Here is a 16,426-nt window from a genome sequence, read left to right as displayed (position 1 = left end):
TCCCTCCCTCCCTCCCTCCCTCCTTTCCTGCTGAGGACTGAATTGAGGACACCACACACACAAAGCAAGAGTTCTACCACTGAGTTACATGCCCCAGCCTTCTCTTTTATAAAACTGTCATACTGACTATAATTAATTGCTGGATGTTTCATTTCTCAAAAATATTGTAATCTGCAAGAAGGCATTGACTCTATTATCACTGCTGCATCTATCACAATGTGTCTTCTAGAGTAGTCACTCAATACATATGGCTGCTGAATGAATGCTAGGGGGTTGTGTAGATGAATGGATGCTTCCGATTCTGAAGGAGAATGGTCACATTACCAAAGACACTGAAGAAGAAACGGTGGCATCTTTTTGTAAGGAAGAAGGAAAAGTTAAGGAGTCTGTAGACATTTAAAGATGAGGTGGGCACTATAAATATTTAAATAAATTAACATCTTAATTTTAGCTCATCTGTTAAATTCTAGGATTTAACTGTTGAATATGGAGTCAATGGAACTTGAAAACTGTATAATGAAGTTATTGAGAAGTCCTAGTCATCTATCAGGTTATTCTTTTAACTGCATTACCAGCTACTCTTCCTTTCCCTGATCTGTATGTAGGAATTTCTCTATGAACACATTGCTCTCAGTACCACAAATGTAAAAGCAAATGACATGAGCAATGCCAATTAAATATTTATGTATTGTAGCACCAAAATGGCAAATATTGTATCATGCTTTCCACTTGTCATTAGTCAGGAAATTGCTACGCTCTACAAAACAAGAGCCTCCATCAGAGAAAACAGTGTACTTCACAGTCAAGGTATTTCTATCTAGCACAAACTGATGTTGAACTGACTTTAAAGGTATTTCTTATTGTTACGGATCTTGAATATTTTCCAAGCCAAGAGATCCCTATATTTAAACGAAAGAACAGTCTGCTTAAATACAGTACTTTTCAATATTATTTACTTTAGTTGATCTAATATCAAGTTGATGACAAAATAGCTTCTAGGGGAAAAGAAGAGCATACTTTCTGTGCTTGTAAAATGTCTGGGATTTGGCAGTGCTTTCCTTTTTGTGTTTAACAATAAGTAACAGAATAAATCCAAAAGTAAATATTTAATCACATGCTAATAAAAAGCAAAAAATCTTATACTATCAAAAACTGGTCATAGGCTTTTCCCACTTTAGGGTCAATTCAGGACTCACTGTTGTGATATTATACAGAGTTCGCTGTAGACTACAGAGATTTAAGTGGCCTTTTTTTCTGCATTTCTATATGATTTGTTAGACTTAGAAAAGTAATATCTGCTACAAATTCATCAATAAGAGTTCATACTGAAAGACAGGACAGAAAACAGAGATGCCAAATAGCCCAATATTCAGTGAGGGCTAAGGAGTATTGATACATGAAGCTTGAATTTCATTCCTACAAAGCACTGTTCTTAATAAGGGAAAAATATAGTTGGGCAGAGTTCAGTTTTTGCTAGATTTTCTCCTCTTTGGAGTCAAAGATTCAGAGCGCTATGTCAATATGTTTAATAAAGTTACTATTTTTCTCTTTTCCTATAGGCAAATTATTTTATTCTGAGCCTTCATTCACCACTGAATCAGCCTTAAATATATGCTTTCATAAATACAAAAATAAAATATTGATTCCAAAACTTGAGCTTCACAATTTCCCATTCTCTAAAATCCAGATAACACAATTTTTCTATAACATGATTAAATGACATCGGTGTTAAAATGTTCCCCCTTCTTTCTCAGATAAAATGCACTTTATGATTGTAATGCACTGAAGAGTTAAAGGAAGAAGCAGTAGTGAAAAACAGTTTGTAATTCATTGCTTGGTTGTGTTCTATAACCTAATAAAATGGCATTTTTATTACAAAGGCATGTTCAGAAAGAAAAAAGAATGTCACAACACATTTTATTTTGCCATATATATTTAAATGGTTGATTTTTCATGATGCAGAAAGGGCTGGCATATTCTTCCTTCTGACCCTGAGCTGCACAGAGAGGTAAAGATGTTTATAAAATGCAAATAGGCACAAAGTAAAGCAGAGATAACAGCTAATGAATCCTAACAGCATTAAACATGGGGAATGCTCATGTTGTTAAATAGCCCTCTTAGCAGACATATGATGACATCTGTTTTAAGAATTACTTGGTTGCAGCTGTTCAAAGGAAATAACATACATATTTTGTAATGAAAAATATTGGAAATTTCTGTAGTTCTTTGGTTAACAGCATATGTCATAAGCTCATAAGACAAACAATGCTGAATTATCTATAGTTTTTGGGATATAAGCCTGTTCCTTAAAGAAATTCAGAATTTTTTTAATAAGGGAAAAAACTCACTTGGGTGTTACAAAGAAATATAAAGCAATTGATAGTTAAAGGACATGGGTTTCCTTTTTGAAAGTGATGGAAATTTTCTGAACTAGATTGAGGGTGACAGTGGCAAAATTTTGTGACAATACTAACCACCATTGAATTATACATTGCAAATGGGGGTCAAATGAATTAATTGGTTATGGAAAAAGCTAGGCAAAAGGGCAAGAAGCAAAGCAACTATGTTAGTATTATATATTTTAATAGTTTTGTTTTTCCTAGTGTTCCTAACTATACAGAACATATATTGATGGCTACTACTGGACACTTGATAAGTCTAGGATCAGCTTGGAGACAAATTTCTGGGCCTATTTGTGACAGGGTTTCTAGATCAGGTTACTTGAAGTTGGAAGACCCACCCTAAATGTGGCAGCACAATGTGCTGGGATCCAGGTATGGGGTCAAATGAAAAAGCCAGCTGAGCAGGAGCATCATCTCTCTCTGCTTCCTGACTGTGGATGCAACGTGACCAGCTACCTCCAGTTCTAGCTACAATGATGTCTCTGCCATGATGGACTGTATTCTGGAACTGGGAGTCAAAATAAGCCCTTCCTTCCTTAAGTTACTTTTGTCAGGTACTTTGTTCCAGAAATGAGGAAAATGACTGATACAATGTGCAAACACCTTCAAGACACTTGGTGAGGAAAAATCCTTTGAATTTTCAGGCTCTGCCTAACAGTGTATGGAAATATTCATAGAGCTGAATGTCAACAATCGTCTTCTTGGAAGTATGACTTGAGTGACGTTGCAGTTCTAAATGATGTAACTCTGAGGACTGATTTGTGTTTACTGATGCTTTACTCATGTTTAAATTTATTATGTGATTTATGAATCTTTTCTCCAAAATTTTAGGTTATCTTTCACCAAGACAAAAAGGCATATGCAAGGAAAGAATAACAACCAGGATTCCCACACACTGCTTAACTGAATGGAGATAGAAGTAACAGCAACAAACAGACCACCTTTCTTTCACCCACTGTTCTGGGTCTTCATCTTTAGAATTTCCAGATTTCAGAGAAGAAAGAAAGAAGAATGAATATATTAGGGGCTAGCAAGTGGGAGAGGTATGTTTTGATAGTTCCATAATCAGTATATCATTAGACTTAACATTTGTGCTTGGGAATCAGTGGAATCTTCATTGCATAAAAGCCTATCACCTTAAAGGTGATGCATTACAGCAGGAGTTTTAATTGGGACCTCAGTAGTATAAAGAAAATCATAACATGACTGCTGAAAAGAATTCTGCTCTATGTACATTTTATTTTTTAAACTGGCATATACAAAATGACAGCATATGCATTCTACTATATATCAACTAAGGCTTCTCAATTCTGCTCATTCCTCTACCCAAGCTGGCCTCATGGTCTCCCACTTGACCTGTTTTCTAACAGCTTTCTAGACTTGCACTGTCCAAATGGTAGCCACTAGCCACCTGTGGCTGTTCAAGTTTAAATTAATTAAGAGGAAAAGAAAAACTTCAGTTCATTAAATTAATGAGCTACACTTCAAGTGCTTAACAGCCAGATGTGACTGGTGGCTAATGAATGGGACAGTGTGCCAACAGAGTATTTATATCATCAAATGGAACATTTGACAGCACTAGTGAAGACCCTAGATGCTCAACTATGTTCTGTGGACCCCAGCAGTATAATCTGGGGACCTGTTAGAAATTCACAGCTTCAATTCTCATTTCAGATCTGCTGATTCAGAATATGCATTTCAACAAGCTATCCAAGTGGTTCCTAGGCACATAAAAGTGTATAAAGCCAAGTCTGGACTTTTCATCCCATCACCTCTCCTGGAATGCCTTGAAAGCCATCTATTAAAAAACATAAATTTGATTCTTTTTCACTCCTGTGCTTAAATTTCTTTCCTGTTTCTAGTTCTCTAAAAAAAATAAAAAATAAAAAAAATAAAAACTCATGGAATGCAGTTAAAGTACAATAGAGTCCTTGATAGTTTCTTAAGATTTACTATTTTATTTAAATGGAGATAATTCATTGGGTTGTGGAAAATGAAATGAGGAAGTTCACATATAAATTCAAGCAATGCCAGACACAGTGAGCACTCTCTAGGCACCACTGTTGATATACCCTAGCTCTTCCCCAGATGCCTCTCCCCACAGTGACCTCTCATTAACCCCTGACATCCGACATATTCCTCCCTCTTCAAGCTCAAGTTCAAGTAAACCTGCTAGATCAGGGTGCTGGGGATATGGCTCGGCCAATGAAGTGCTTGTTAAGGAAGCATGAAGACCTGAGTTCAGAGCCCCAGCACCCTTGTAGAAAACCGGATGATGCCATGGGACATGCCCATCATCCCAGTGCTAGGGAGGAAGAAACAGGCAAATCCCTGGAGCTTGTTGGTCAGCCAGTTTAGCCAATCAGCAAGTTCCAGGCTCAGCAAGAGACCTTGTCTCATTACTAAGGTGGAGAATGATTGAGGAAGACAGCCAGTATTGATACCTCCCCTCCACATGCACATGCACACATGCAACACACGAGCATGTATACACATATAACACACACACAATTTTTTAAAAAAAGGAAACTGCCGATATCAAGTTTTTGCCCAATGGTTTAGTTAAAGACAGGTGTTTTCCTTCTTTGCTCTTTTGTTGTTTCATCATCAGTGCTATGGCAGCATATACTGTTGAAGGTGTGTTTTCACACATATATGTACCTTTGATTCTGAGTGGCCCCTAATATATATCTAAATATCCACTAAAATATTGACTAAAACTGGTTATTGAGGAACTGGGGTTGTAGCTGTCTTGTAGAGTGCTTTGTCTGGCATGCATGATGCCCTGATTCAGTCCCTAGAACCAACTAAAGCTATTGAAGTGTTTGAATACATTTAAATGTGTTGTTTTTAAAATGCTACCTAGATTAAATAAAGATTTCATGAGTATGATGTAAAAACCAGAAATTGCAGGGAAAATCATTAAATCTAAAATATTGGCACACAGGCCACAACCGGTTAAGTTTTAGAGAATAAGAGACCATAGAGTGCCTTTCCCTGGATAGGACTCCTGTATTAAACCTCATCCTCCCATGGCTCAGGAACCATTGCAGAAGTGGGGGCAGAAAGATTGTAAGAGCCAGGGCTGGTGCATGAACATAAGGAAACAGAGGCTTTCAGGTCTCTGGGAACTTGCAACAATGGTGACAGGATGCACAATGCCCATGCTGACTCAGTTAGACAAAAACTCATCATAGAACAAGGGAAATGGGCAGCAGGCCCCAACCCTAGCCAAAGAACTATTGGCAACTGATTATTGCTGGGTGAGGGAGAGTAGATCTTCTTTAAGGGAGTGACTCTAGATATGCTAATTAGACTGCAGTGGATGAACTTGTGCCAAAGGATGTCTGGGTACAAATGTTTGACCAAATAGGTCTTAACATATATCAGAGAATGCATGAAATCCTGGGGGAGGAGCTATGGAGAGGTAGGGAGGAGGAGGGGATCTAAATTTGATTAAGAACTATTACATGTACTGCACAAAAACGCAATAAAAAAGGGAGAAAAAAAACTTACCTGTGGCAAAAATCATGATCAGATTAGTAATAAATTGGAAAAATATGTTAACATAAAAGGCAACAGATTCGTATTGCTAATTAATAAACACTTTTGCAACTGAAAAAGAATAGAGAAGCCAAGTGTGGTGGATCATCCCCATAATATCAGTTCCCAGGAGGCTGAAACAGGAGGATTACAGTGACTTTGAGACCAGCCTATGCTACATAGAGAATACCAGGTCAGCCAGGGCTATATAACAAGATTGTTTCCAACTACCAACTCTCCATCCCGCCCCCATCACACACAAGAGAGAGCCAGTGAGATGGCTCAGTGGGTAAAGTTGATTGCTACCAAGCCTGACAATCTCAGTTTGATCCCTGGAACCTACATAGCAGAAGACAAAAACTGACTCCTGCATGTTGATCTCTGACCTACTTCTACATACATGCTGTGGCATGTGCATACATAGTCCACCCCGAAACAAAAATCCATAAATACAAAAAAATAGAGAAAAGCTCCAATAGGAAAATCAAGGAAAACTAGGCTACTTAATATAAAAAATACACAACCAAATAAATATTAAAAAATACTTTTTATTACAAGTAATAAAGCAAAAATGTTTAAGAGGTTGGCAATGGTTAAAAATACTGATAATAAAATCTATAGATGATAGTAGCGTAAGTGGTTATATAAATGGACAGTGATATTACTATGGTTTCCAAAGTTCAAAATGAACCTACCTTTTGGTATAACAAAGTCCTTTAGAAGAACTTATACTGATAAAACAATGTGTTCAAATGGACACACATGCACATACTAACACATAGCCCATAAATAAAACCATATAGATGACAGCTGGTGAATAAGGAAGAGATGTCCAATCTCAAGCTGCATATTTGCATGGAAACACATCTGGAAGGGTATATGACTAAACGTTAATAATGGTGTTCTGTGAACTGTGGTATTACAATTCTCACTTTCTTTGCAGGCCTTTCTGTATTCTTTAAAATTTTGATAGGAATAGGGAAAAGTCAAACAGCAAAGTCTCTGCCTCCTTCCCCGCTTCCTTTCTTTCAAAAATGATGCAGCTTGTCCTCCTGAGACAACTTCACCTCAGAAAAGAGACACAGTAGTACAGCTATATTCTCTAACTTTTCATTATCTTGCTGGAAGGTGCGAAAGAACATTCTAGGATATTCTAGAATAATTTCTTCTGCTTAAAAAATAATTTCTTAAGCTTTTGCTTTATATTACCAGTCAACATGAAAGGTAGAAAAAATTTAAAGATAGCTGCATTTCTGTGAAAGTGGTGTAGTTCATCTGATGATGACATTGGTCTCCCCATTGATTCTGGTGTTTATCAGATTGATCTGGCCAGGGAGGCACGTGTCCCTTTTCTCCGTCTCTGCTTCACAGGCACACTTACTTGACAAGGACAACCTTCCCTGAGACAGGTGTGAGAAGTGACCTATTTTCTTTTTCAAGGGTAAAAGGAACTGCTTTAATAAAAAAAGATTTATTAGGCTAACTCATGAAGAAATGAAATGTCTTAGGTGATTTCCAAACAACCACTGTGCTAGTATGCTACTCATTCAAGTATAGGAAAGTCAATGAAAATTCTAAGCAGACTTATGTTTAATTAAAACAATTATGATTTTTTTCTGATAATAATTTTTGCTAGATAACATTGGAATTTTATCTTTTTGCTTCCTATGACAATGACTAGATCAAAATGGGTGTTCTAAAATATCTATATTAGGCAAAGTGTACATTAGTGGTACTAGTAGAAATAAGGTAGCATGATAGCTACTAAATAATAAATCAGGCAATTTATGAAGAAGGAAACTTTTGAGTTTTATTTGAATGAATGGTAAGTATATATACTAAAAGACCCATAAAAAGCGTGCAAGTAGCAGTGATATAATCCCACATTAAAATCATACATTTCTAGGTAGTTATATCACAAAAATAAAATTAAATACTGTTAAACGGATCTCCAAACCACTGAAAGGACTGACAAAACACTTACCAATCAGAATGGATCTGGAACAAGTCAGCCTGGTACTGAATTCAGGCCATGCACAGCATCTATCTAGCATGCACCATGTTAAAAAAAATAAACGCGACACTCTACAAATATATATGGGTAACTGATCACGTTCCATTTATGACTCATGCTTTTCAGAATTCTTTAGCCTCACACTCTGACAGCTACAGATAATTTATACATTTAACTAGAGAGGATTCTCTTAATGGCCAGGTTCTAAATGAGTACTAGAAATTATCTCTGACTAGCTGTGAAATTGCTCATCTACCTGAGAGTTACAGAAAGCACAATATGGTCAAACTGGTGTGTGGTCCTAGGAGAAAGACAACCTTCGATATTCGGTATCTGAGCATTTTAGGAGGAAGAAGTGACCCTGGATAAGTAATGAGAGAGGAATTAGTCTTCCTTTCCTCTAGCGGATGGACAGTGGTTGTTGGAAGGGTTGTCTGAAACCCACTGATGAGGATAATGAGGCTGTCTGCAGGTTCACATTGAAGCAGTGCTCTGAATCATCAGTGATGTCATCCATGGTCAAAGAATTGGAAATAACGGTCCATAATATCCCACAGATTTGTCATCCTTGACCCAGTTATCTCTGAAGTTCTTTAATGCTATACAATTCTTCATTTCTATTAACTACACTGACTCAAAATGGTTATTTCAAATGCCAAAGTTTCTAACTAAGGAGTATTGTAGCTACTGGTAGTCAGTGATTGACTGCGAAAGCATTATACTATTCTATATACAGCACTGGAATGCTCTTCTTCAGATATAGAATTTCATGGTGCATCACAAATTGCTTTGTAAACTGGGAGATGCATCACTGGCTGTTGTTCTTGGTGGATAAACCACATAGTCTGTGATTCATCTTAGTGGACACCATTAGCATTTCAATGTGGAGGGCCTTTCCTTATCCTCTGAAGCAGATCAAAATACCATGTAGTCATTTCTGATATTCTAGAAAGCAATTTCCAGCAGTATAAATGTCTAAATGTATTATGACATAGTTAAATAAAAGGAAGGTTTACAACTTCTATTTGGAGTTCCTGCCATCTGGGTTATTACTAAGAGAAAAATGTGACAAATACATTAGAAAAGGTGAAAACCTCACATCTACGAATGAGTGTGCAATCCATTCGTTGTTTTATGGATGCTCAGTTCTCTGGAGTGTTCTCAAATAGAAGATAATGGTCCAGAGTGATGTTTATATGTAAACAACTGAGTTCACTGAAAGACATACAATACCACAAACAACAGAGAGCCCACAATGAGCATGACTGAAGGTGATTCCTGCATAGCGTTTAATCCTGCAAGTTCAGGAATGAGACGGTGTGTAAGGAATGCCATGGAGGTATCGATATTTCATGAGTGATAACGTTAGTAACAAACACACTTATAACAAACACACAGTAACAAGTAACATATCCAAGAACAACTTTGCTCATTATATAAATGAATTACCTACCAAGTCAGCTTTTCTGTTTTATCCACACCTACTGAAATTGCTTAAAATACTTTATAATTTCTAAGCACCGCTCCTTTCACAAAATAATATGATATCCTGTTAACCCCAAAACTAAATGAAACAAAACAATAGTATAATTCCTCAACTTGCAGACAAAATAATTCTAGAAACTTCTTACCTATGAAATACGACAGGAGTATTGCCAGGAGCACCGAGACCCCTACAGCACACAGCGCAGTGCACTTCCAGCTGCAATACTTTGAAGACTTCTTGAATTTAAAAGCACTTCTTGATAGGGTGTTTCTAGGTAATGGCCGAGTAGGCGGTGAATAAACAGAGCCAGATGCCATTGTGTATCCTGGGGTTGCCGTACTGAACAGTGGTGTCGTCCCTGTCCCTGTTTTGAATAGGAAATGCCTGTGGGAATGGAGAACATCATTTTAAGACATGGCCATGTTAAGATAGGAATACCTTTAGATATGACAGACAGACACAGGCATTAAGATCTCTTCTGTACCTCTGGCAGTCTCCCTCCATCCCTTCCTTTGCCCCTCCATCCCTCCTCTCTCTCCCATTTCCCTCATATGATTTTTTTTTTTTTTTTGAAATAGGGTCTCGTGTAACCCAGGCTGGTCTTGAACTCACTGTGTGGCTGAAGATGATCTTGAACTTCTGATCTTCCTGCTTCTACCTTCAGAGTGTTGGGACTACAGGTGTGTGCCATACCACCACTGGTTTATGAGGCTCTGGACATCAAACCCAGAGCCTCATGCATGCTAGAAAAGCACTCTACCAACTGAGCTATAGCTCTAGTCCTGTCTTATATGATATGGAAATTCTCCCTTCCCTCCTTTTCCCTTCCTTCCTTTTCCCTTCCTTCCCTTCATCCCTTTCTTCCTTTAGTGTTTGTGTGTGTGTGGGGGGGGAGGGTCAGCCATATGGAGAATAAAGGACAACTTGCAGGGAGTCAGTTCTTGCCTTCCACTATGTGGATTCCAGGCATCTAAGGCTTGATGACAAGTGTCCTTCCCTACTGAGCCATCTGGCTGTCCCTCATATAATTTAAAAAGTTAAAAATCAAGGAAATGTTTTAATTTCAAAATTCCATCACAGAAATGACTTGAAACTGATTTTGAAGGTATATGGCAGGGCACATGTATGCACATGAGCCCTGTTCTTTCAAGTAGAATTTGAGAGTCTCTTTGAGAGACTGTGGAGTTAGTCTAGTTACACGGTTTCCAGAACAAAAGTATTTTTAAAAAATATTTTATTTATTATTATTTTTATTTTATGTGTATGAGTGTATTGTCTGCATGTATGTAAGTGCACTCTTGTGGTGCAATGCTGTGGAGGTCAGAAGAGGGCTTCGGATTCCCCTGGAGCTGGAGTTAAGGATGGTTTGTAGCCACCATGTGGGTGCTGGGAATCGAACCCTGGTCCTCTGCAAGAGCAGTCAGTGCTCTTAACCACTGAGCCATCTCTCCAGCCCCACGAACAAAAGTATTTTAAAACTTTTCTTGATGAACTGCCTCATGAGTATCTTCATAATTCTCACAAGAAAGCCAGTCTTGTTAGTTTAAGGCTGTGTTTGTGTTTGTTATTACAGGAGAATGTGTGTACTCCTGTACATGCACATGTGCAGGGTCCTGCTGACTTTCTGCAAGCTGACTGACTTTCTGGGTATCAATGGACATGTTCTCATTCCAGCGTGCTCTCCCACTAGTGAGAGCTATCAAGCTTGGCATAGGCAGCTGGTCAGTTCTCTAGGGATGTCAACTATTTTATTTTTAGCCTGCGTCATATGTAATCAGGAAGGTAAATCCTGTGGGAATTGATAGAGGGAGTGAATCACAGAATACATTTTAAAACCAAACCTAAATAAATGAAGAGGTCAGTGAACCAGGTTTTAAATTACATACAGAAAGATTTCTAGCAATGAGCTATACAACAGTGGAACAAACTGCCTCTAAAAGTTGCAGGCTCTCTCAAAACATGAACACTGAATAAGGAATTCTTTAAAAGTGACTGATTCTAAGACTCCTTGTTTTCACTCTTTTCATTCATTTTTGAAAAATTCATCCATGTATACATTTTATTTTGATCATATAAACTCCGTCTTCCTCCCCCTCCTCCCAAACCCTCTGCCAATCCCTTCTCCTCCCAGCTGAATATCCTTTTAGGTTTTTATTAAAAATAAAAATTCTTCAAATTTAAAGAAAGCATCTTGTGTTTCATGACTTACAGTTAACATTATGCTAGTGATAGTGTATTCACATTTGAGTCCTAACATGAAATACTACATTCTATTCTAGGGTGTTCAGTGCAGTTAGCAGTCTTTAATTTTTTTTTTTTTCTTTTTTTGAGACAGTGTCTCCCTGTAGGCTCAGCTGGCCTGGAAGTTACAGTGTAGACCAGGTTAGCCTTGATCTCACAGAGATCAGCCGGCCTCTGCCTCCTGAGTGCTGGGATTAAGGCGTGCACCATACACCTGGCCAGGCTTTGATTTCTTATAGACAAGGGGTTAAAGGAGTTCTTTCATTGTCTGGCATGGTATAATACACTCTTTATGTAAGATACATTCATGTGATTCATAGCTAAAATTTTTCTACTTTAAATACTCATGCACTAATTGTGTACCAGAAAGACTGTGGTTATTTGAATGAGACTGTCTCCCATAAGTTCCAAGTATCTGGACATTTTTGTTCCCAGTTGGTGGTGTTGCTTTGGGAAGTTTTAGGAGGTGTAGCTTTGCTGGGGGATGCACATCATTGGGGATGGGATTTAAGAGTTCTTAAGCTTTGCTAGACCTCCTGCCTCTCTCTGCTTCCTGTGCTTGTTTGAAGATGTGGTCTCTCTGTTTTCTGCTCTGGCTACCTCCTTCCATCATGCCGCCCCTGCTGTTATAGACCCTTATCCCTGGAACTGTAAGCCCAAATCTCTTCTCTCTATAAGTTGCCTTGGTCATGGTGTCTTATCATGGCAACAGAAAATAACTAATACAAAGACTGTATCTAACAAGTTAAGGGCTTAATAGCACATAACTGGGGAACTAGATCGCCATTTAAAACGTTTATGACTCACTAGGTATGTGTCTTTGGACAAATTACTTAACCTTTCTCTGCATTTAAGTTTTCAGTCTGTACAATGGGGATGGTCATGGTATCTACCTCACAGGAGCTGTGATGAGGGTTAATATAACTGTAAAAGGCTTTAAAAAGCTTTCAAGCAAAATAAAACTACGTAGTATCGGATGAATAGAGGAAGAAACAAAGTTGTAATTTTGTGCGTATTATTGCTTAGGAATGAAAAGCAAAAGAAGGTATTTGAGGGATAAACAGTCACCAGAAAACTCAGGAGAAAAGAGTATAGCATGTATAAGATGGAGAAATTCATGGAAGTTTGTCAACCATGGGTCCAGTGGGGAGAATTCCATATCAGAGATCAGAAGATAGGGTATTTTAGTTCTTGGCCTATCATAGTAATGTGATCCCAGGGAGCCTAATTTATTTATTTATTTTTGGTCTTTTTGAAGCAGGGTCTCCCTGGAGCCCCAGCTGTCCTTGAATTCACTATGTAGACCAGGCTGGTCTTGAACTCACAGAGATCCGCCTGACTCTGCCTCCACGCCCAGCTGGAGCCTCATTTTTTAAATCCATAAAATAGGACTAATGATTTAGTCACTGTGTGGAGTCTTAAACCAGCTAAAATTTCTAAAAATGTCTTGTCAATCATAAAATTAGATCAGACATAAATGATAGGTTGCCATTTCTGTAAATTATACTAGTGACTCTTGGTGAATCCATTTTTACCCACTGAGCTACTGGATACCAATGTAAAGGTCTACTGCCTGAGTTACACAGCTATCAGAGGCAGCACTTTTTGTATCTCATGACAGATTCATATTCAGCATGGTTATTAAAATTGTTCTCAAATCTAGTTTTTATTTATAATTAAGGGCATGATTGATAAGTTGCTAAATTTCTGTGTCTTGGTATTATTATCTGTGAAGTGGGCACAATAACAGCACATACTTAATATATTTTTTAAATGAAGATTAAGTGAAGTAATCCATATAGCATTTACATTAATATCAGTACAACTTGTGTTCAATAAGCATTAGTTGTTTATTATTTTCTGAAATGCACATATTACTCTCTATATTTTAAATGAAAGAAATTCATACTTTAAAGATTTGGAATCCTAGTTCAAAATGTAACAATAGCATAAACAATGTATACAAATGAATTTCCATCTTCAGAAATTTGGCATTCTGGCTGCACACACTGGCATTACTCTGGATGAGAGGATAGGCTATCTGAGGCCAGGAAGTCACCTGATCACTTTGATCAGGTGTTAGCAAACTTTTCTGTAAAGGCACAGAAGTTAAATTTTTTAGGCTTTTCTCACATACCATTGTTATTATGTTATGTTTTGTTGTTAGGTTATGAAAGTAGCAAGAGCTCATGCATAAATGCATATGGCTTTGTTCCAATAAAACTTTACGGATACAATTTGAATTTTATAGAATTTTCCCATGTTATGAAATATCTCCTTCCCCTTCTCCCCACAATCTCATATGTTAAAAGGTTGGTTGGCAGCTGATGGGCTTTTGGAAGTGACTGGATCATGTGAAGACTAAACTTAGCAGTGTTTCATCCAATGATGCAGTCACAGTTTGATGGTATCATTGGAAATTGGTGAAATCTAGGAGATAGAGCCTAGTTGGAGGAAGGAGGTCACTGCCCTAGAAGGCTATATTTAGCGCTCTCTCTCCTCTCCTCTCCTCTCCTCTCCTCTCCTTTTCTTCCTTCTCTTCTCTTCTCTTCTCTTCTCTTCTCTTCTCTTCTCTTCTCTTCTCTTCTCTTCTCTTCTCTTCCTTCTGTCTCCCCACTTTCTTAGCCACCATGAGGTAAGAGTTCTATTCTTCCCACTCTACATACCAGGATGTTTCTGCTTTGCAACAGGCCAAGGCAATGAAACAGGTTAATGGAGAGGCCAAGTATAGACTAAACTATAAGGTAAAATAAACACTGGCTCTTTTGGTTGTCTCAGGTATTTTGTGACAACAGTGAAATACTGAGTAATATGAAAGTGTGCTGAATCATCTCTTAATGAGAGATGAGATTTGAACCAGAGTCTGTGAGACTCTCAAGACTATGATCTCAGGCCCAACACCAAAAATGTGGATCCCCGTATGAGTGATGATGTTTGCTAAATGCTGGCTTCAAATTAGACAATTGTGTTTCAATTTCCAAACCTGAGGTATCAAACCATGCTGTGATTGGTGATCCAGGCAAGGAACGTCTTCAAACACTAGGCTTAAACTGTCATGAAATTATTTTCATTAGAAGAAAATGCAACTTTGACATATTATTGAAAACACAACTGTAGGATCTGAGGGTAAAATTCAGGGGAGCAACATGTCCAAAGTCTTGGGTTCAATCCCCAGCAACATTATTCAACAATATTAATAGAACTGAAAACCACTTTAGAGTTTCTAATACATTAAAATGCATAATTTTACTTGTTCCTACTGTAAGATAAAACAGAATTTAATTACTTTTGCTGCTTCAAGAGAAAAAATGAATTTAATTTTTTGGCATTTTCTTTCAGTCTCAGAAGCACAGCATTTCTTCCTTGTCTGTCTAAATGAGCATTCACATCAAAGAGTCTCAGATTAGTGCATGGGAAATATAGTGCATAATAAATACCAAAATGCTAGAAAATATTGAAAGAAGAGCCAAATCACCAATGCTTATTTTAAAATCACAGGTATTCAGATTTCCAGATGGCTTTCTGATATATAAGGAAAGAATTAATAAAGGTTGTTTAAGTTGGTTTACTTCCAAGCCATCATTTATTTGAATATTGATGTCTTCAGGCCAAATTAAGCCTCAAAATAGATGTGGTAAAATATATATGTAAAAAGCATAGTAGAAAATTCTATTTATACGTATTTTCTATAGCAGAAAACATGTGCTTTCATGTTTCGTATAATTGGACAGTTTTGAAGTTTAGACAGAATGTCATCTGTTGAAAGGCAACAATGCTTTTTCCAATGATATATATCACATGATATATATATGGTAAAAAAACAAACTGTATCTAATTATCTTTCTATGTCTATCATCCATGTACCTCTATCTATCTATCTATCTATCTATCTATCTATCTATCTATCTACTTATCTACCTAATTTATCATCTATTCTCTCTCTCTCTCTCTCTCTCTCTCTCTCTCTCTGAGCCCTGGAGTACCTTTTACCTGTCTCTAGGTTCAACATGATGCTTCCTTTATGTTTAGAACTCCACAAATACTCAATGAATACTGAAATTCAGCTATAGAAAGCATGTATGATTTTCCACAGGTGAAAACTATCTTGTCACCTAATTCTCTGTTAGGCCTGTTTCTGCGTGTCATTAGTCTCTCCCCATTCTATAGCTCTTTGCCAGGTCATGCAGCTTTGGGAACATGCTTCTCACACATAAAAAATTTCTACAAAATTACTATAAAAAACATATGGTTTTGACCTAGCATCCACATGAGGTTTATAGAATAAAGGCAGAATTTTTCTTTACTCTTCAGACCATATTTGGGAATTTAAAAAAAGGAATCCTGTGAGAATCTCCTCCATTGTATTCAGCAATAAAGCAGCAGCGGCTTCTTTTTAACACAGAGCACACCGGAGCAGGCTGATTTTGCTCTGATGTTTCTAATGATGCCCTGCGTGACGCCTGCCTCCAGTTCCTCAGCTATTTGTGCCACTGTTTTCACTCTGGTGATGAACTAGAGAGGCACACTTGAAGAGAGACTATCAGAGACTGAGATGAGGAAAATCAATTTCAAAGCCCCAAAGACAGCTGGTGCAGAAGGTCACTGAACACTAACAGTTGCTTTGTTGCTTTGGAATCTTGAGGGGGGATTCTATTTAACAACAACAACAAGAAGACAAGACTATGGAACTGTGTTGCCTCATTAACTTGCAATGCTATGCAGCCAGCTACTGCATAAATG

At 37.6% G+C, this 16,426-nt stretch overlaps 1 protein-coding gene across 4 annotated transcripts in view; it reads right to left on the bottom strand.

The window, feature by feature from the left end:
- Tenm3 (teneurin transmembrane protein 3) overlaps positions 1-16,426 on the bottom strand; it is a 654,883-nt gene that overhangs the window by 175,380 nt on the left and 463,077 nt on the right. For all 4 annotated transcript variants that reach the window (XM_029570439.1, XM_029570440.1, XM_029570441.1 and 1 more), the window contains one exon: positions 9,591-9,829. In XM_029570439.1, the coding sequence (XP_029426299.1) occupies positions 9,591-9,829 (239 nt within the window). The remainder of the gene's footprint in view (positions 1-9,590; positions 9,830-16,426) is intronic.

The sequence above is a fragment of the Nannospalax galili genome, unplaced genomic scaffold (genome assembly GCF_000622305.1).
Source record: "Nannospalax galili isolate Female #2095 unplaced genomic scaffold, S.galili_v1.0 scaffold461, whole genome shotgun sequence".
NCBI lineage: Eukaryota > Metazoa > Chordata > Mammalia > Rodentia > Spalacidae > Nannospalax > Nannospalax galili.
Note: the sequence above shows the minus strand (reverse complement) of the source record. Positions and strands in the feature narration are given on the sequence as shown.